Genomic DNA, 22,585 nt, shown 5'->3' on the forward strand with positions numbered 1-22,585 from the left:
CCCTGGGCAGCAGCAGGTTCCTAGGTGGGAGGCACAAGGAAGGGCATGGAAGAAGGAAGCAGGGCAAGTCACAGCTGCCTAAGACCCTAAGTCCCCAAATCTAATTCTGCTTCAGCCCCAGCCCCTCTCAGGCCCTGCCTCCATCCGCCACCCATACCCTCTATCCAGGTCTTGCCCTTACTTTTCTTTTTCTTTTTTCTTTCTTTCTTTTTTTTTTTTTTTTTGCTGGGCAATGGGGATTAAGTGCCCAGGGTCACACAGCTAGTAAGTCAAGTGTCTGAGGCTGGATTTGAATTCAGGTCCTCCTGAATTCAGGGCCGGCGCTCCATCACTGAGCCACCTAGCTGCCCCACTTACTTTTAATATCTGGACTGTGGCCTGGTGGAGATGGAGGTAGGGGCCGGGTCAGCTCTCCCCGAGCTGTCACAGTTAGGGTAACTTTGACACAGCCCTTGGTTCCAGCGTGGGTGTCCTGGGATCATGGAGTACAGCCCATTTCTGGGAAAAGTGACCAATCTGTGGGGGAAACGGGGTATCAGCCCAAAGGGAGCATCAAGAGAGAGAGCTCCTGGTTCGTCCCAGCCCCTGTCAGGTTCAAGGTCACCTGGGAGAGGGGCCAAGCTAGGCAGGGCTCTTTGGAAGGGATTGAAGGCTTGGGTCTCAGAGAAAGGGACGGAGGAGAGCAGTGTTCAGGGTCAAGTCGGATTGGTGGGGGGCTCTGGAGAGCCGGAGACAGTCCAGGATTGGGAGTTAATGTCTGGGGTCTGTGGTGGGAAGGGAGGAGTTCAGTACCTGGCTGTTCGCAAACAATGCCCAGGTCCATTCTGAAAGTGCCTATCCGAGTGGCCAGAAAGGGGAGTGTCTGGGAATGGAAACACCTGGGGGTGTGGGGGAAAGCATGGGAAGGGGGGGTGAGTCCCAGGAGAAGGTGACTCCCTTGGTCCTGCCTATCCCCCACCACCCCAGCCTCGCCCTCATCACCGTGATCTCCAGCAGCAATTCATGCAGACGTTCCTTGGTTTCGTGGAACTCGAATAAGAAATGCTGAGGAAGAGAGGGGAAAAAGTAAAGGGGAAAGAGGGGTGTCTAAGGCCCCCTCCCTGTAGAAAGAAATTCCTAGCCCCCCCATCTCCCACTGCCCGGTCCAACTCATTTGGTTCTTCCCCATGTCTCCCATCCCTCCTCTAGACACCTCATTGAAGAAGGGCAGTTAGTCCCCCGCTGCTTGGCCGTCTCCCGGCGCTGCTCTCCCACCCTCACGACCACATAAGGGTTAATGTTGACTCCCACCAGCTTCTGGGCCTCTAGAACTGTGACACCGACCTGTAGAAGGGGCCCAGAGAGGGCAGCTGGAGCTTTGCTCCTGCCCCCTTGGGGAGACTTGGGGTCTGAGGGGATATCTGGGGCTGTGTGTAAGAGGGAGTGGGTGTCCTGGCCGCTATGGAAGTTCCCTCCCTCCTCCCCCTCCCCCTGCCAATTCTACCACCCTCCCCATACCTGGAAGGCCTGGGCTTTGGGCACCTGGTGGGGGTCTCTTCTAGAGATGCCCCTGGCTCGGCTGCAGAAAACAAGGGGTCATTGCAGCTTGGCAGGGCTGAGATCCCATCTTCCTACCCGTACAGAGTCTTCTCCTTCCCTCCTAGGTTTCTGAGAAATTACTTTTGAGTCTCTCTCAAATTCCTCTCTATCAGTGCAAATCCTACTCACCCCTTCAAGAATCAACTCAAAACAGGGGGCAGGCTAGGTGCGCAGTGGATAAAGCACCAGCCCTGGATTCAGGAGTACCTGAAGTTCAAATCTGGCCACAGACATTGACACTTACCAAGCTGTGTGACCCTGGCAAGTCACTTAGCCCCCATTGCCCCACAAAACAAACAAACAAAAAAAGATCAGACTCAAACAGCACTGCTCCTGGAAGTCTGCCTATTTTGCTGGTCCCATACTTGTTGGCACTTAGCAGGGCTTATCTTTCTATCCACCTACTTTTAGTATGATACTATCTCTGGCCAGGGGGACCATACCCCCCCCCACTTTAGTCCAGGGACCACTCTGTCTCCCCCATTAGTCCTACTCAACACTGTGCCTGCCCAGGAGTCCCTTTTGATGGGGCTGAACCAGCAAACCCTGAGATTTCATTCCTCTGGCTTTCCTCCAGATCCCACTCTTCATCTTCCTCTTCCTGCGGTGGGCCCAGGCCTTGAGCCAACCTTTGGCCCAATGCGCAGCCCGGGCGATCCAGCCCACCTGACTCCTGGGGTCTGGGATCACAGTTACTTGTCATTTCTCATCACACGTGCCTGTCCCACAGCCCGAGGGGCTGAGGGAACTGAAGGAAATTTAGGGGATCAAGAGGGACTGAGGACACTAACATAGGGCGGCCCAATAGTTGGCCATCCCCCTCCCCCTCCTCTCAGCTTTAGGTCTCCCCCCATTCCTGTTCACTCACTCCAGCTCCTGGAGCCACGTTCTGGATGGTCAGCTCTGAGCTAGTGAGAGGAGAGATACAGAGGAAAACTGAGAACAGGTGTCCACATCCACCCAGACACAGAAAACCTGGGAGTGTCTAGAGCCAAACACTACAGTCTAGAAGCAGGATCTATAATCTGCTTTCAACCACCCTTGCCTGCCAGTGTTTCTGGAAATATCAAGGGCTTCAGATCCAGGGGAAAGGAGTGTTTGCAGGTAGGGATGGGGTGAGGGAGGAATACCTGTCTCTGCGTGAGACACAAAGTCTCCTCAGTCCAAGCTCCAGCAGCACCATCTGGGGGCTGGTATCTGAGATCTAACTCTACATGGATCTGGGGAAGGGAAGGGAGGGGAGGGAGGGATACTCATTAAGTGCCTACTGTGTGCCAAGCACTGTTCTAAGCACTTTACAAATACCTGTTTTGATCCTCCCAACCACCCTGGGATGTAGGTACTATTATTATCATCATTTTACAGTTGAAGAAACTGAGGCAGATTTAGATTAAGTGACTTGTCCAGGGTCACAGAGCTGGTGTCTGGGGCTGGATTTGATTTCAGATTTTTCCCAACTCAAGGACCTAGCTCTTATATGGTGCCTCCTAGGATTAACAGAGACTCTAGGGGCCCCAATCCTGACACCCCGAGTCATAGGGAGAATGGGAATGTTCTCTTGTGGGTGGCAGGATAGATTTCTTCTCTCTTCTACCTCCCAGCCCTAGAAACCACAGCCCCTAGCCAAAGTGAGGAGCCCCTGGCCTCAGCCGGAGGCAGAGGGACACTTACTGGGACAAGCACTGGTTTCCGGTCCACCAGGGCCTCTTTCAAACCAGATGCCCAACACTCTGCAAGTGCTAGCAGGGAGATCACCAGCGTCCCCAGGATCCTGCCAAGGCCCTGGGTGAGCCGGTGCCTGGCCTCAGCCTCCTTCAGCTCCTTAGCTCCCCCCTCCCTTCCCCCCCCCACCGTGTCCCCCCAGCCCTCCCAGCCCTTTCTGTCCTCTTTACAGCACAGTCTTTCTTTCTTAACTGCCTTAGGCTACTCAGTCCCTCAGTCCCTGAGTCCCTCAGTCTCCTTAATCTCTTTGTTCCCCTGCCCCAACTGCCTCTGAGGCCCCCAACTCACCTTGGGCTGAATATCCGGCTGCAGTTGACCACCTGTACAGACAGGAACTCCTGAGCCAGCAAGGTCCCATAATGCGGCCACCGAAAAAACTGAAAGTACAATAAGGTGCCTCACTCTTTCCCCAGGACCAGTGACTGAGTGAGTCCTGACCCCTGATTAACCTCCAACTGCAGAACTGACCCCCCCAATCCAGAACAGACCCCCCACACCTAACAGCCGAACTAAGCCCCTCCAGATTTGAACTCTCTCCCCAACAAACCCAGTCCCAGAACTGACACCAATCTCCTTTTACTGACCTCATCAATATCAGCTTCATGGCCACAATGAATTTTCCTGGTTTTCTGGGTAAAACCTATATTATGACTCAAATCAATGACTTCCTGGACTCTCCGGAGTCTGTTCCCCCCTTTTCCCTCTCTGCCAGTTGCCCCTACTTAAGCACCCCCCTCTTACCCCACCATCCTCTTCTTCCCCCACCCCCACCCCCTATTCCGGGGACATCTGGCCTGGGGGATAGGGGTATAGGTTAGGTATGAGGACAGAAGGATGCTCAAAGATCAGAAGCTGTGGAATTTAGGAGAAGGTAGGGACCAGGGGAATTGGGTGGGAGGAAGAGAGACCTTATATGCCCCTGCCTGCCAACTTCACAGCCCCATGCGTAGGTTTCCTAAGCCCTCCACCTTTGTCTCACCTCGGAAGCTGAGCTGCACTTGTCTTTCGTGGGTTCCAGGAAGCCCCGTCACCCTCTGCACCCTTCACCTCCAGGGCCATGATGAGGGATCCCTGCCTCTACTCAGGCCAGGTCTCCTCTTCCTCTTTGGCCCCCTCCTCCTTCCCTCCCTGGCCCCTCCAGTTCTGACTCATTCAGACTCGCCCTGCAGGTTAACCATCCCTACCCTTAAAGCAAACAAAGTCAGCCCCAGAGCTGGTGGTCAGCAAGCATAGGTGGTAAAGGGGAATCAACTGGGACCCTGTGACCACTGAGGAAGAGGGACTCATAAAGGACACAGGGTAGAAGGAGGGTCCTCAGCCAGGCCAAGTAAACGTCTGGCCCAGGGGGGTCTGGGACCCTGGTCTTCTTGGATGTGTCTGGCTGTCACCAATGACCAATACTGGGTTGAGAAGAAAGGCTGCTCACTGAGAGAAATTTCCTAAGCATTTGCTCCTCTAGGAAGCAATTAAAACACCAAATTCCCTTATTGAAAACAACCTACACTGGGCTAGAGCTTTATTTACATTCCTCTCTTTTTTCATTCCCTATCTGTCTAATCTCAACAACACCCCGGGAAGTAGCCAAGGCATGAACAATTCTCTCGATTGACCTGAGGAACCAGAGGCCTGGGAAAGGGCAGTGACGTCTACATATCACTTGCTGAGCTAATGGGGCATGAGCACTGTACTCTCAGACTTCCTAAATCCCAGACAAACTTCTTGAATGAGTCCTATGCTTTAGAGCTAGAAGGGGCCTTAAAGCATGGGGTCCAACTCCTTATGTTGTAGAAGAAGAAAATGAGGTCAAGGAAAGAAAAGTAACTTACCTGAAGTCACACCAATTATAAATAGCAGAGCAGAATTCAACCCTAGAGGCAGCTAGTTTGGCACAGTGGATAAGACACTGCCCCTAGAGCTAGGAAGACCCAAGTTCAAATCCAGCCTCAAATATGTCCTATTTGTGTAACCCTGGGAAAGTCACTTAACCTCTTCTCAGACTCAGTTTCCTCATCTGTAAAATGGTAAGGTAGTGTTAGTACCAACCTCCTTGGGTTATCATGAGGATCAAATTCAATTGTCACAAGCTTTGCAAACTTTAATTTGTTGTCTTGTGTCAGTTGTGTCCAACTCTTTGTAATGCCTTAGGGTTTTCTCTGGCAGAGATACTGCAGTGGCTTGCTATTTCTTCTCCTGCTCACTTTACAGATAAGGAAACTGAGACAAACAGGGTTAAGTGACATTGCCAGGATCACACAGCTAGGAAATGTCTGAGGCAGGATTGAATTAGGTCTTTCCTGACTCCAAGCCCTCGGCTCTATCCACTGTACCATCGAGCTGCCCCCTATCAAATCTTTTTTTTTTAAAGTAATAAGCATTTTTATTTGTAGTTTTGAGTTCCAATTTTTTATCCCTCCTTCCCCCCATCCCCCCCCTCCCTGAGGTATTAAGCAATCAGATAAGGGTTATATACATATGATTATGTAAAATATTACTATATTAGTCAGTTTGTACAAGAAAACTGAATAAAAGAAAAAATGGGGCAGCTAGGTGGCGCAGTGGCTAAAGCACTGGCCCTGGATTCAGGAGGACCTGGGTGCAGGTCTGGCCTCAGACACTTGACACTTACTAGCTGTGTGACTCTGGGCAAGTCACTTAAACCCATTGCCCCACTGAAACAAAAAAAGAAAAAGATGGAAAAAAATGAAAGAAAGTAAAAAATAGCCATGCTTCAGTCTGTTTTCCATCAATATCAGTCCTTTCTTTGAAGGTGGATGGTATGTTTCATCAATAGTCCTTTGGGATTGTTTTGGATCAATATTACTGTCTCTGTGTATAATGTTCTCCTGGTTCTGCTCACTTCACTATACATCAGTTCATACAAGTCTTTCCAGAACTTTCTGAAATCATCCTGCTTGCCATTTCTTATAACAAAATAATATTCCATCACCATCATATGCCACAGCTTGTTTAGCCATTCCCCAATTGATGGGCATTCCTTTGATTTCCAATTCTTAGCCACCACAAAAAGAGCTGCTAGAAATATTTTTGTACCAAAAGGTCTTTTCTCTTTTTTGGGATGTCTTTGGGATATAAACCTATCAGTGGTATTGCTGATCAAAGGGTATGCACAGTTCTATAACCCTTTGGGCATAGCTCCAAATTGCCCTCCAGAATGGTTGGATCTTTTCATAACTCCATAGTGGATTAGCGTCCCAGCTTTCCCATATACCCTGCAACATCCCAATATTTTCCTTTTTTATTTGCCACTCTGGATAGGTGTGAAGTGATACCTCAAAGTTGTTTTATTTCCCTTGCAAATCTTAAAGTTCTATATAAATGCTAGTTAACCTCTGCACCATGCTCCTATTCCATTCAATAAGCATCCATTGCAGAGGTGGGTCACCTTTCATTCATTCTTTTTTCAGTTATTTGTACGCTGTTTGTGTTTTCTTTATGCCTTCTACCCCTAAACCCACCACATCAGACTACACTAGGTGTGGTCCATGATATGGACACACCAGGTGCATGATGGCACACAGAGATCTTGGCATCTGCTCCTACAGATTGTTTATTATCTCAATTTTTTTTTTGCAGGTCAATGAAGTGACTTGCCCAAGATCACACAGCTAGTAAGTGTCAAGTGTCTGAGGCTGTATTTGAACTCAAGTCCTCCTGAATCCTGGGCCAGTGCCTTTTAGTCCACTGCACCATCTAGCTGTAACCTAGATGGTTGGTCCTCCCTGCTTCAAGTCTCTCCCCACTCTAAAACATATCCTACCCAGCTGTCAAATTGATCTTCCTAAATTATAGGGCTGACCATGTCAGCACATCCCCATTTTGTAAACTCCAGCAGCTATCACCTCCAAGATCATTTATAAAATTCCTCTGTTTGAATTCTAAAGTGCTTTATAACCTGATGTCTTTCTACCTTTCCAGACTTCTTGTACCTTAGTCCCCTCCATGTACCAGTGATGCTGGTCTCTGTTTTTCCTGGAACTAGACACTCTATCTTCCATCTTCCTGCATTTCCATTCATTGTCCCCCATGCCTGGAATCCTCTCACTGGCTTCCCAGGCTTCCTTCAAGGCTCAGCTAAAAAACAAAACAAAATAAAACAAAAATCTTCTCTCACAAGCTTTTTCTGATCCCTTAAATGCTAAGGCCTTCTCAATGCTGATTAACTCCAATTTATCCTGTATTATATCTGTTTGTACATGGTTGTTTGCATATTATCTCTCCCATTAGCCCAATGGGGCGGGGACTATCTTTGCCTTTCTTTGCATCCCCAGTGCTTTTTTTTTTTTTTTTTGCAGGGCAATGAGGGTTAAGTGACTTGCCCAGGGTCACACAGATAGTAAGTGTCAACTGTCTGAGGCTGGCTTTGAACTCAGGCCTCCTGAATCCAGGGCCAGTGCTTTTATCCCACTGTGCCACCTAGCTGCCCCCATCCCCCAGTGCTTTTAAAAAAAATACATGCTGAATTAAACTACCTCTGGGACATCCTGTTTGAAATATCTAATAGGCAACTGGAGATTGGGACTGAAGCTCAGGAGAGAGACTGGAGCTGTCCTATATCCAGAAACTTCCAGCTCTCTATATCCAGCTCCAGTTTCTGTCCTTGAGGCATCAGTCCCATATCTCCAGTTGCCTATGAATATTTCAAACCAGATGTCCCAGAGATATCTAATTCAGCCTGTACAAAATTGAACTCATTTTCTTTCTTCCCCAAACCTTCCTTTCACCAAACTTCCCTATTCTGTGAAAGGCAACCACTGTTTCTTTCCAGTCTACCAGGTTTTCTTCACTTTGACATTTTCCTCACTCTCCCAACCCTACATATCCAAGCAGGTTGTCAAATCCCACCTTTTTTCTTTTTTTGTGTGTGAGGCAATTGGGGTTAAGGTGACTGACCAGGGTCACACAGCTAGTAAGTGTTAAGTATCTGAGGCCAAGATTTGAGCTCAGGTACTACCTGACTCCAGGGCTAATGCTCTTATCCACTGTGCCACCTACTGCTCCAAATCTGACCTTTTTCTAGCCTTTGCAACATCTCTCCCTTTTCTACCTTCATATAGCTACCACCTAGCACAGACCTTCATCACCTCTCAACTAGATATTGGCAGACAGCTGACTGTAGGTCTTCCTGCCTCAAGTCTCTCACCACTCCAAGTCCATCCTACATATTGCTGCCAATGTCATTTTCCTTAAACATAGATCAGACCATGTAACTCCCCTTCTCAATCAACTCCAGTGTGTCTCCCTATTGTCTGCAGGATAAAATAGGAATTCCTTTGTTTAGCTTTAAAGCCCATTGCCAACTGGCCTCCAAGTTCTCTTTCCACCTTCATTGGACAGTACTGTCCGCCCTCCTGCAATCTACGATCCTGCCAACTGGTCCTTCTCTCTTCTCTTAATGTACACTTGTGCCTTGCACTGCCACCTCACGGGTCTGGAATGCCTGCTCCCCTCACCTCTGCCCTCATGCCATCCTCTCCTCCTTTAAGATGCAGCTCAAGCACCATCTTCTGCACAAAAGCCTTTTCTGTTTCCTCCCAACTGCTTGTGCCATTCCTCCCAAACTACCTTGCATTTATCTACTTTTTTCAGTATTTTGCATTTATTGTATTTGCTCTATTTGGAATAGTTGTAATGTACAATTAGTTTGTATATATATATACATACATATAATATACATACACACACATATTATATATACATATACACACACACACACACATATAGATAGATAGGATAGATAGATATGTGTCCCCCCCAGTGAATGCAAGTGCAGTTTTACTTCTATTGCATTTTTACTTTCTAACAATTACTTATTGACTGATTGTTAAAGACACCGAGAATGTTTAACTTCCAGGAAAGGAGTCTCAGGGGACATGATTACTGCCTTTGAGTATCTGAAGAACTGTCACATGGAAGAAGGATTACACTTGGTCGCTTGGCCCTAGAAGGCAGAACCAAAATACAATGAGGGGGGAAGGGAGGGAAGCAACGAAAAGACAAATTTAGGCTCAATGTCAGGAAAAAATTAGAGCTTTCCCAAAGCCTCATTCAGGAGGCAGTGGGTTCCTGAGGTCCTTTAGCAAGCTAGATGACCGCTTGTCTCAGGTATGTCTCAGGATTCCTTTATGGGTATAGACTGTGATTCATTGGAACTACAAATAAATTCAACAAACATTGATTAAGCTCCTACCATGTATGTGCAAAACAGAATAAGGTGTTCTTCACGCTCTTCATGGCTGCCCTCCCTGGTGTGTGTGTGTGTGTGTGTGTGTGTGTGTGTGTGTGTGTGTGTTGAGGGGGCGGGGACGACGACAAATCACCTCGTTTGGGAGGGCTAGCTCATCAAAAAAATTGAAGGCTCACAGTGAGTCTTTTTTTTTTTTTGGTGGGGAAATGTTAACTGACTTGCCCAGGGTCACACAGCTAGTATGTGTCAAGTGTCTGAGGCCGAATTTGAACTCAGGTCCTCCTGAATCCAAGGCTAGTGTTTTATCCACTGTGCCACCTAGCTGCCCCCAAACAGTGAGTCTTGTAAAATAAAAAGATTTATTAGGAGAGACATATGGAGATATATGGCCCAGAGACAGAGTCATGATGGAGACTGTCTCCCCGAGTAAGAAAGAGGTGATCTTTTTATATATTTACAAAGAAATCTTCCTGCTGAAAAAGGAGATTACAAAACAACTGGGAGGGGTGCCCAGAGTTTAAATAATGGGATATCAGTAAGATATGCAGCACCCTTCCACATCTTGCATATCATCTTTGTTGCTTGTAGACCTTATCATTGTACTGGGGTCTTTGTGCTCCGCCACAAGGCATCCTGAGGTGAGAGGCAGAGCTGTTTTTTACTTCTGGACTCTAGTGTTTTAATGTCTAAAGTTTAAAGATTTCTTAGGCATTGTGGTCTCTTAAGTTTCTGGTATCCTAGTCCTACTACAGCCACTACATTCCCTTTTGCTTTTCTCTGCTCTTCCTTTGCTCTAAAAGTCCACTTCTCCTTGGCTTGGACTAACAAAATGAAGGTTCCTTCCAGCTTTAAATTCTAGGAATTTGATATTTTAAAATTTTAAAATTCAGAAATTCTATAAATTTAATTTAAGATTTTGTGATTCTCTGTCAGCCCTTCCTATGTGCAGTCCTAGGCCTGGTTCCTAGCAGGCCAAGATGTATTGGATAGAATATTTCTTTTTTCTTCTTTTTTCTTTTGGATGGAGTATTTCAATTCAAGTCCCACAGTGTTTCTGAAAAAACACATATGATAGACACCAGAGAAACAAAGATAGAATATAAAGTGTACATTAACACAAATGAAAAATCCAAGAGGCACAGTTTCTGGGTAATTAATAATCACTTTATTAATTATGGCTAACAGATAATAAATTGAGCTGGGTGGTTTTCTTGAAACTAAAGATGGACCCCACACAACCATATTGAATTCTTAAAAGTCTTTGGAAAAGGGGGTATTCCTGAGGGTAGAAATAAACTCTGATTGGTTAAAAATCAATGAGGGGGTGGACATATTAATGAGCTGATTTTTTAACCTGCCTCCAGCAGAGAACATGACCTAATCATGAGACTCTGCCACCTCCAGCAATCTGGACAAAAGAATCCATCTTTCCTCAGATCACTCTGGTGGTTTTCTCCTTCATAAGATGAATCACCTAAATTGTTTTAAAAAAAAATAATAGGGGCAGCTAGGTGGCGCAGTGGATAGAGCACTGGCCCTGGAGTCAGGAGGACCTGAGTTCAAATCCGACCTCAGACACTTAACACTTACTAGCTGTGTGACCTTGGGCAAGTCACTTAACCCCAATTGCCTCACCAAAAAGAAAAATTTTTTAAATAATTAAACATTTTGATGTATAGTTTTTTTTTTTTTTTTTTTTTTTAAGTGAGGCAATTGGGGTTAAGTGACTTGCCCAGGGTCACACAGCTAGTATGTGTTTAGTGTCTGAGGCCGGATTTGAACTCAGGTACTCCTGAATCCAGGGCCGTGCTTTATCCACTGCGCCACCTAGGACCCCCCGATGTATAGTTTTGAGTTCTAATTTTAGTCCCTCCTTTCCTCTCTCCCCTTCCTCCTCCCTCAGGGAGTAAACAATCAGCAGATATGTGTTATACATATGCGATTATGTAACATTACCATATTAGTCATTTTGGTACAAAAGAACTTGGATAAAAGAAAAAAAAATGAAAGAAAGTGAAAAGTAGCATGCCCAAAGGGACATAGAACTTTGCAAACCCTTTGATCCAGCAATACCACTGATAGGTTTATATCCCAAAGACATCTCCAAAAAGAGAAAAAGACCTATTTGTATAAAAATATTTCTAGCAGCTCTTTTTGTGGTGGCTAAGAATTGGAAATCAAAGAAGTAACATCAATCGGGGAATGGCTAAACAAACTGTGGCATATGATGGTGATGGAATATTATTGTGCTATAAGAAATGGCAAGCAGGATGACTTCAGTAAGTCCTGGAAAGACATGTATGAAAATGATGTATTGTGAAGTGAGCAGAACCAAGAGAACATTGTGCACAGAGACAGCAATATTGTTTGATGAAGAACTGTGAATGACTTGACTGTTCTCAACAATACAATGATCCAAGACAATCCCAAAGGACTATTGATGAAAAATACTATCCACCTCCAAAGAAAGAACTGATATTGAAGGAACAGACTGAATGAAGCTTGCTAGTTTCCACTCTTTCATTTTTTCTTTTATTCAAGTTTTCTTTTATAAAATGACTAAGATGGTAATGTTTTACATAATCATACATGCATAACCTATTTTGATCGTTTACCACCTCAGGGAGTTGAGAGGGGAGGGAAGGAAGGATAAAAACTGAAACCCAAAACTATATTTTTTTATTATTTTTATATTTTTTTATTTTTTTTATTTTTCGGTAAGGCAAATGGGGTTAAGTGACTTGCCCAGGGTCACACAGCTAGGTAGGTGTTAGTGTCTGAGGCCGGATTTGAACTCAGGTATCCTGATATCCAGGGCCGGTGCTTTATCCACTGAGCCACCTAGCTGCCCCCAACCCAAACTATAAATAAAAATGTTTATTACTTTTTTTTTTTGTCGAGGCATTTGGGGTTAAGTGACTTGCCCAGGGTCACACAGCTACTAAATGTCAAATGTCTGAGGCTGATTTGAATTCAGGTCCTCCTGAATTCAGGCCAGTGCTTTATCCACTGCACCACCTAGTTGCCCCCCATTACCTTTTTAAAAAAAAGATTTTTTTAAAGAGAAAAATAGCTTGCTTCAGTAGGTGTTCAATCATTGCCATTTTCTTGTAGCACAATAATATTCCATCACTATCATATGCCACAATCACTCTAAATTCTAATGGAAGGTTCCAAGGACAGGGACTTATTTCCTAAGGGCAAGAACTCACTTAGACTGGATTCTGTTTGTAGTTCTTCTACTTGGGTGGGGTCCCACCAAGAAAATAGAAGCATGTACCCAGGGGATTTGGTCAATCTCATCTAGCAATGTCCTTTAGAGATTGTTGAACCTACAGGGACTGGTTTCTGAATGAGAAAATCAGAAGTGAAAACCTTAATCCAAATTTTAATAATTGGTTATTAATATAATGGAAAAAAATAATCATTTTCTCATTAGGTAGTGATTGGACAAAGAAAATGATATAGTATAGCAAAGTGTACTAGGAAAAATATACATATACATGTGCGTCAACTGTGTTGTTTCCCTGGGGAATTGTGTCTAGAGGTCTTGGTGGATGGTCTGGGAGGTGCTAAGGGGAGGATGAGGGAGGATGTTTCCCATAGCTGAGCAAAGCAAGGTTAAAATATTATTAGAAAGAAATTGATAAAATAATAACAATTTTTCTGGAGCAATAAAAAGTCAAGCATTTCTGAGTGAGATGAGCAGAACCAGGAGAACATTGTACACGGTAATCAACAACATTTTGTGTTTGTTGATCAACTGTGATAGACTTGATTCTCAGCAATACTATGGTCCAAGATAGTTCCAAAGGACTCATAATGGAAAATGCTCTCCAAATCCAGAAAAAAAAGAACTGTGGAATCTAGATGCAAGTTGAACCATGTTATTTCTACTTTTTTTGTTTTTGTTTTGTTTTTTGGTTTTTCTCTTTTGCTCTGATTCTTCTTCACAGCAATACTAATGCAGAAATATGTTTAATGTGATGTACCTATATAACCTATATCAGATTGCTTGCTGTCTTGGGGAGGGGAAGGGAGGAGAGAGAGGGAGAAAAATTTGAAACTAGAAATCTAATAAAAACAAATGTTGAAAACTATCTCGGCCAGCTAGGTGGCGCAGTTGATAGAGCACCAGCCCTGGATTCAGGAGGACCTGAGTTCAAATCCAGCCTCAGGCACTTGACACCTACTAGCTTGTGATCCTGGGCAAGTCACTTAACCCCAACTGCCTCACAAAAAAAAATTAGAGAAAAAAAGAAAATTATCTCTACATGTAACTAGAAAATAATAAAATACTTTTATGATTTTAAAAAAATTACAAGCAGGATGATTTCAGAAAGACCTAGAAAGATTTATATGAACCGAATGTATAGTGAAGTGAGCAGAACCAGGAGAACATTGTGCACAGAGACAGCAATATTGTTTGATGAAGAATTGTGGAATGACTTAACTTTCCCAGCAATACAAAGATCCAAGACAATCCCAAAGGACTGTTGATGAAACATACTATCCAGCTTCAAGAAAGAACTGATATTGATGAAAACAGACTGAAGCATGCTATTTTTCACTTTCTTTCATTTTTTTCTTTTATTCAAGTTTTCTTGTACAAAATGACTAATATGGTAATATTTTACAAAATTGCACATATATAACCCATATCGTGATTGTTTACCACCTCAAGGAGGCGAGGAGGGAGGGAAGGAGGGATAAAATTTGGATCTCAAAACTATAAATAAAAAATGTTTATTATTTAAAAAAAAAAACAAAAAAAGTAATTATGCTCCTAAAAAAAAAAGTCGAGCATCTCAAGAGAAAGAAATCAACAAGCATTTATTAAGTCCTTACTGCATCCAGACACTGTGCTAAGCAGGCAGGGATGCAAAGAAAAACAGAAATAGTTCCTGCCCTCAAGGAGTTCACAATCTAATGGTGAAAACAACCTAACATGAAGGAGAAGGGCAATAGGAATGGCTTCTTGAAGAAAGTAGGATTTTAGCTGAGGCTTGAAGGAAGCCATGAGGTGGAGGAGAGAAGGGAGAAAATTCCAGGTATGGGAACAACCAGTGAAATTGATCAGAAGTGAGAGTCTTGTCTGAGGAACAACAAGAAGACAAGTATTACTGGATTATATACAGAGCACACTTGGAAAGGAAACTGAATTGGAAGGGGTCAGATTATGAAGGGCTTTACAAGTCAAAGTGATGTAGGAGGCAAAAAAAGGGTTAACAGAAAAATCTAAGAAAGGTGCTCTAATTTAGATTCAGACCCCAGTTAATGGATAACTTAAGACTTGAGTCTTTGTTACCTTAGGTTCTGTTACCCACATTAATCAGCACTCATAACAAGAACATAAAGAGGCAGGTCATAGAGACTTTAACTATAACAATGGTACACAGACAGAGTATAGAAATTCTAATTGATAAATGAAAATATTTTAAAACTAGGCATGGGAATAAAAAGGTGTAATGTGCAGAAAAGGCCAAATTTGTCCCCAGATTCACCTCATGACATGTAAACCCCCAAAACACACCTCCAAGGAAAAAGGTACCCACATCGGGGGTTGGTTTAAGGCCCCAGGAACTCCAAGTTAGAATGAGCCCTCCCCTGTACCTCCCTAAGGAGGAGATTATTATAATGAGAATGATAATCAATTTATCCATACTATAAATATAATTGTCTTTCCTTTCCTTATTTGAGAGACACCTCCATAGTGCTCTCCCTGTGTTCACTCACAGTATTGCAATAAAACTTGGGAAACTGAGTCACTGAGTCTTGTAATTCTTTTGAGACGACTCATGATCAATTTGACCCTAAATTTATCCCATATCAAAAGTATTTTTTTTTATCCTAGAAGTAATATGGAACCTCTGAATTTTACTGAATAGGGCAGATGACGTGGTCAGACCTGCACTTTAGGAAGGACAGTTTCACAGCTGAGTAAAGGTTGGACTTGAGGAGGGATTTAAGGCAGGGAGACCAATCAAAAGGCTCTTGCAATAGTCCAGTCCTGAGGTGATGAGGGACTGCACTAGGGGGGCTGGCCGTGTCAGAGGAGAAAAAAGGGAATGTATGAGATGATCAGAAGGTAGAATTGACAGGACTTGGCAACTGATTGTATATTAGGGGTGAGAGAAAGGAATTGAGGATGATACCTAGGTGGTGGGCCTTAGTGACCAGGAGGATAGACAGTAAGGGAAATTTCTTTTTTCTTTTTTTTTTCTTTTTCTTTTTCTTTCTTTTATTCTTCTTTTTTTTTTTTTTTTTTGATGAGGCAATTGGGGTTAAGTGACTTGCATAGGGTCACACAGCTAGTGACTGAGACCGGATTTGAACTCAAGTACTCCTGACTCCAGGGCCCGTGCTCTATTCACTGTACCACCTAACTGTCACAGTAAGGGAAATTTCAAAGAGTGAAGGGTTTTGGAGGAAAAGATAATGAGTTCAATTTTAGACATGTCGAGTTTCAAATTGCTATAAGAAATGGCAAGATGACCAGTAGGAAATTCACAAAGATGTGAGATTGCAGATCAGGAGAGAGATTAGGACTAGATAAACAGTTCTGAGAATCATCTGCATAGAAATTATAATTGAATCCATGGGAGCTGATGAGATTACCAAAGGAAATAGTTTAGAGGGAAAAGAGAAGAAGACCCAGGCCAGGACCTTTGGAGGCCACCCACAGTTAGAGAGCACAAGCTAAATGAAGATCCACCAAAGGACACTAAGAAAGAGTGGTCCCACAGGTAGGAAAGGAACCAGGAGAGAGAAGAGAGTATCAAGGAGAAGTGATCTAAAAGCATTAGAGGGTACAGAGAGGTACATACAGAAGGATAAGGATTGAGCAAAGGCCATTAGATTTGCCAATTAAGAGATCATTGAAGGGCAGCTAGGTGGTGCAGTGGATAGAGAACTGGCCCTGGATTCAGGAGGTCCTGAGTTCAAATCCGACCTCAGACACTTGACACTTACTAGCTGTGTGACCCTGGGCAAGACACTTAACCCCAATTGTCCCACCCAAAAAAAAAGAAAGAAAGAAAGAAAAGAAAAAAAAGAGAGAGATCATTGGTGGGGCATCTAGATGGTGCAGTATAGAGCACTGGCCCTGGAGTCAGGAGGACCTGAGTTCAAATCCAGCCTCAGATACTTAACACTTACTAGCTGTGTGACCCTGGGCAAGTCACTTAACCCCAATTGCCTCACCAAAAAAAAAAAAAAAAATTGCGCACCATGATAAAGAGTGCCTCAGGGGGGAAAAATCATATATGAGGCAGCTAGGTAGTACAGTAGATAAAGCACCAGGCCTGGATTCAGGAGGACCTGAGTTTAAATCCAGCCTCAGACACTTGACACTTACTAGCTGTGTGACCTTGGGCAAGTCATTTAACCCTCATTGCCCTGGGTGGGGAGAAAAAGAGATCATTGGTAACTTTGGAGAGAACAGTTTCAATAGTGTGGAGAAAATTGTTGCCTTGCCTAGAGTGGGAGAAGACTAAGACTATCTTTAGGGGAAATCCCCAGGAAAACCCCAATCAAAAGGGAAGGAGTCAAAGTAAGCAATAGAGGCGTGGAAGGGGAAGGGGCGGGGATGGGAGAGGGGACAGTGGAGATTGAAATATAGAGATCCCAGGCAGAAAAAAAGCTCAGTTAAAGACCTCAAGCATAGGCAGATAAAGCAACAGGGAATATATAAATAACAAAAGGGAATATGGCCTCGAGATCACCTAAAAGAATCAAGAAAATGAATCGATACCTTATGAAGTAGAGGAATCTATGGATTCCCAAGAAAGCATGGAACCATAGCAGGATGCTTCTGAATAGCTTAAGAATTGTGAATGCATGGGGGCAGCTAGGTGGTGCAGTGGATAAAGCTCTAGCCCTGGATTCAGGAGAACCTGAGTTCAAATCTGACCTCAGACACTTGATACTTACTAGCTGTGTGACCCTGGGCAAGTCACTTAACCCTCATTGCCCCACCAAAAACAAACAAGAATTGTGAATGCAGTGGAAATAATTGGCAAGTCTCACCAAATAAACAGAAAATAACTGATTGAGAATAAAAATGCACAGAAGTGAAGAACAATATGGAAAAAGAGAAGAAAAAACAATAGCATTAAAATAAAACATGATCTTCATACAAGCAAAACATTTTTTTTTTTTAGTGAGGCAATTGGGGTTAAGTGACTTGCCCAGGGTCACACAGCTAGTAAGTGTTAAGTGTCTGAGTCCACATTTGAACTCAGGTCCTCCTGACTCCAGGGCTGGTACTCTATCCACTGCGCCACCTAGCTGCCCCAAAACATATTGATCTTAAAGAGACGTATAGGATAGTAAGAATTATATGTCTTTTAAAAGAATATGACAAGTCAAAAAACCTGTATACCAAGAAATAATACAAGAAAACTGTCCAGAGCTTCTTAATATAGAAAACAAAGTGCTAATCAAAAGAATTCACAGGTTGCCTCTAGAAAAATACACTATGTTGTGAACTCTAAGACATTAAGTGATTAAGTTTAACAATTCCACTAACAACAAAATTTCCAAGTGACCAGGAAAAACAACTTCAAATATAAAGGAATGGACATTTTACAAGACTATTTTGTACCCACAAGAAGCTATTGGAAGAAATGGAATAATAGATTCTGACGAGCAAATAAGCTCAAGATGCAACTGCAAGGTGACCTACTTTAATAATCTGAAACTAGGGGTAGCTAGGTGGCAAAGTGGATAGAGCATTGGCCCTGGAGTCAGGAGGATCTAGGTTCAAATCCGGCCTCAGTCACTTAACACTAGTTGTGTGACCCTGGGCAAGTCACTTAATTCCAGTTGCCTCACCAAAAAAAAAAAAAAAATTTTTAAATCTGAAACTAACCATTAATGAAAAAAGATGGATTTTCAATAAAAAGAAGTATTTGAAAGATTCCTAGAAGGAAAACAAGACCAGAAGACATTATTTGCTTTTCAAACACCCCAGACAATAGCTATACAAAAGGGGTAAACAAATACAGCAACCAAAGACAACATAACAAAAGAGAGACCATTAAGAGATTCCTTTCTAAATACATACTAGGAGAAAAAGGTGAAAGCAAAAATCAAATATTAGTAATGGTAGAGAACTAAAGTCATAAACATCATAGACTAAATCTCACAATTCATCAACAGGTGAATCAATGTTCATTGGTTTGCTTTGGTGGGGAACAACTAAATTACAAAATGAGAGGGTACATAAAAGGGGAGCAGAGGAGTAAGATAGAGGTGATGTACCCTAAAGAGGTAAAGGCTAACAATGAAGGGAAAATAACTCCTGTAGTCTCTCAAGATGAAAGAAACCTATAGAAGAATAGACAAGGAGGCAAAGTGAAGGATTGATAAAGGGAGAAAAAAGAGAGAAATCTTATTTTAGTGGTGAGAAGGGATACCCCTGATATATGTTCCCACAGGAGAAAAATTTTTTTTCTATAAAAGGAAATCAGGACTTTACAATGGCAATAATCCGCAAAGATTCGGTGCTTAGAAAGATGGCTCATCTGGCCTCAGAAGAAGAGAAATCAGAACTTCTAAGGCAACAGACCCCACAGGAGTGGGAAGACACAGACCCAGGGAAGATATTCAAGGCAAATGGGTTGGGGAGGAATGACCACGGGTAAGGCTTAGGTCAATAATGAACTATATAATTAGGGACAGAGGAAAATTTCTATGGAGCAAATGAACAATATCCTCTCTATTACCTTGCAAGAGTTGGTATTTCTAAGAGATAGGTACAAGTGAAAAAAGGGTCCTGAGAGGCAAGATCTACAAGACAATAAACAGAAAATATTTAGAAGAGGAAATTCAAAATAGATACTTTAGAACTTTAATTCTATGAGGATACAGAAACTAAAGGACTAAATAATATAAGGACCATGAATCAAAGAATAAAAGTGTAGACATACAGAAAAGAAAATAATAAAGAGAACGAGGGGAAGAAATCCTTTTTAGAAAAATACAGGGGCAGCTAGGTGGCGCAATGGATAGAGCACCAGCCTTGAATTCAGGAGGACCTGAGTTCAAATACGACCTCAGACCCTTGACACTTACTAGCTGTGTGACCATGGGCAAGTCACTTAACCCCAATTGCCTCACCAAAAGAAAAAAAGAAAGAAAGAAAGAAAGAAATACAAAATATGAAGTTTTGAAAACTAACAAACCAAATAGAAGAGGAAAAGAGGAAAGGGGATTTTATCTGACAATTGAGGGGAGGGGGAAGAAAAGAATTAAATTACTAGATAAGAACAAGAAAGAAAAGGGAACTAATAAGTTAAACAAAACTCTAAAACTAGAGAAAGTTGTAACAAATGGGAAGGGGAGGGATTTGAGTATAAGAAAAAGAGAACTTGTGGGATTAGGGTTGCCTTAAAATAGATTAAGATAAAATAACTGGAGACATAGTACTGTGTTTACAGAGGAAGAGGGAAAAAATACTAACTTGTAAAAAACAAAAACAAAACAACTCAATATTAGATATAAATCAAGGAAAATATAAATTTAACTTTCATAGCTCTAAATGTGAATAGATTAAATAATTCAACAAAATAAAAAAGAGTGACTGAATGGATAAGAAAACAAAACCCCACAATTTGTTGCTTACAAAAAATATTGAAAAAACAAAAACACACACAGAATAAAAAATTATTACTATCACATTACTACACATCAAGGGAATAAAAAAAAGTAAGAGTAACAGTCATACTATCAGACAAAAGTGAAAACAAACATTCGAAATATAAAAAAGGGATAAGCAAGGAAACTGCATTTTGCTGAAAGAAACCAAAGACAACAAACCAATATCAATGTTAAACTTATTAGCTCCAAATATCTTAGCAGTTCAATTCATAAAGGAAAAACTAACTGAACCACAAGAAGACATAGACAGTAACACAATAATGTAGGAGATTTCAACATCCCTCTTTCAATTCTGAATAATTCTAGCAGAAAGATATAAGCCAAAATATAGAAACAACAAATTGCTAGAGAAATTAAAGCTAAAAAAGCTTATGGTGTCATCTAAATTGTTATGGGGGAAAATAGTGGGGGTTTGAGGTAGGGGTCCTTAGGAATTCCTCTTTAAAGAATTACACCCTTTTGCACACAAATCCAATAGATAAAATAAATAGTTTATTTAGATGCTACGGAAAGGAAACCAAGAGAGAAATCCTTGGACTTCTCAAGGGGAGAAGGTATGGCTCAGAGGCGCGGCTCTCTGAGATACCTTTCTCCCCAGTAGTAGACAGGCAGAAACTTTTTATAGAGCACAGATGGTGGTCCAATGAGGTGATCATCTCACTGTGGAAAGTTCCCTTATTGGGGGAGGACTATCCCCCACTGGTGGTGGCTGGGGGAAGTTGGGTGAGGGGCAGCTCTGGATCTCTCAAGCCATTCCTTTCCCCCATGCCACAAAGGCAGCAGCCACACCTAATCTTATCTCCCCAGGGGTGGGGGAGACTGGAATGAAGGGTGGTGGTCCTGGAGCTAACTCAGTCCCCATCCAGTGCCACTGATCTCTTTAGGTTGTGTCTGCCCTTTGGTTAGTTTCTCAAGGAGAAGGTTCTTTGATTTACCCAGAATATTTCTGAGGTACCCGGGCCCGTAAAATAAATGACATACATGCATGACACACATGACAACACACATACATATGTTTGTGTATATAATATGTATGTGTGTGCTATATGTATACCAACATTACATGGGATTTTTCACAAAATTGACCATGTATTAGAGATATTGCAAACAAAAAGAAAAAAGGCAGTAGTGATCATATCCTTTATAGACCACAATTCAATGAAAAGAGTAATTAGTTCAGGGATCCCACACACACAGCCAGACCCAAATGGAGACTTAACAATGAAATTTTAAATAATGAATGAGTTAAAGAAAAAAAAATCATATCAACAATCAGTAATTATATGAAAGTAAATTATAATGATGAAACAATATACCAAAATTTCGGTTATGTAGCTAAAGTAGTCCTCAGAAAAAATTATATCCCTGTAAACATATATTAAGGACAATAGAAAAAATAATGAATTGAACATGTATTTTACACATTAGAAAGCTAAACAATGAGCCTAAAATTATCATGACAGAGGAGATACTGAAAGTGAGAGAAATAAACTTGAAAACTAAAAAAACCCACCACCCAACTATAGAAATTATAAATACTAAAAAACTACTTCTTTGAAAAGAGAAATAAAAATGGATTAAACATTAGGTAATGTGATTAAAAAAGAAGAGGCCAAGAAAAATCAAAATCACAATAGAATAAAATGAACAAGTGAGAAGTCACAACAAAACCAGAAGAAATGAAAATAATAGCCAGATACCCTTTCAAGTAGCAATACCACTACTAGGTCTATATCCTAAAAAGATCAAAGGAAAAGGAAAAGGACCTATACATACAAAATATTTGTAGAAGCTGTTTTTTGTAGTGACAAAGATTTGGAACTTGAGGTGATTCTATTAATTGGGGAGTGGATAAACAAATGGTGGTATGGTATTGATTGTGATGGGATATTACTGTGCTGTAAGAAATGACAAATGAAATGGTTTCAGAAACCTGAAAAAATTTATACGACTGAAGCAAGTAATTTTGAAACTCAAAATCTTATAAAAAATGAATGTTGGGGAAAAAACCAACAAAGTGAAGTGAGCAGAAGCAGAAGATTGTAACAGCAAAATTGTAATGATAATCAACTGTGAAAGTCTTAGCCAATCTGATCACTAAAATGATCTACAACAATTCCAGAGGACTCCAGATGAAAAATGTTATCTACTTCCAGAGAGAGAAACGATGAACTGAAAGACATTCCTTTTCATTTTCTTTATTTTTCTTGCTTCATCTTATTTTATTATCTATTTATTTCTTTATTTATTTTTTGCAACATGGCCAATATAAAAATGTTTTGCATGACTTCACATGTAAATGAGTATCATATGGCTTGCCTTCAAAATGGGTGAGGGAGTGTTAGAGGGAAAGAGAAATTTGGAACTCAAACTTTTTTTTAATGTTAAAATTTGTTCAAAGAATAAATCCTTGTTGAA

At 42.0% G+C, this 22,585-nt stretch overlaps 1 protein-coding gene across 1 annotated transcript in view; it reads right to left on the reverse strand.

Moving 5' to 3' along the window:
• LOC122738890 (fer-1-like protein 4) overlaps window positions 1-4,478 on the reverse strand; it is a 38,090-nt gene extending 33,612 nt beyond the window's left edge. Inside the window, 16 exon segments of the mRNA XM_043980775.1 lie at window positions 2-20; window positions 354-474; window positions 477-512; window positions 790-878; window positions 962-1,044; window positions 1,193-1,203; window positions 1,206-1,323; window positions 1,498-1,606; window positions 2,124-2,251; window positions 2,709-2,798; window positions 3,246-3,317; window positions 3,319-3,349; window positions 3,589-3,677; window positions 3,885-3,940; window positions 4,280-4,341; window positions 4,459-4,478. Coding sequence (XP_043836710.1) covers window positions 2-20; window positions 354-474; window positions 477-512; window positions 790-878; window positions 962-1,044; window positions 1,193-1,203; window positions 1,206-1,323; window positions 1,498-1,606; window positions 2,124-2,251; window positions 2,709-2,798; window positions 3,246-3,317; window positions 3,319-3,349; window positions 3,589-3,677; window positions 3,885-3,940; window positions 4,280-4,341; window positions 4,459-4,478 — 1,134 coding nt within the window.
• Between the last annotated feature and the right edge of the window lie 18,107 nt (window positions 4,479-22,585).

This window comes from Dromiciops gliroides, chromosome 2, assembly GCF_019393635.1.
Source record: "Dromiciops gliroides isolate mDroGli1 chromosome 2, mDroGli1.pri, whole genome shotgun sequence".
NCBI classification, from domain to species: domain Eukaryota; kingdom Metazoa; phylum Chordata; class Mammalia; order Microbiotheria; family Microbiotheriidae; genus Dromiciops; species Dromiciops gliroides.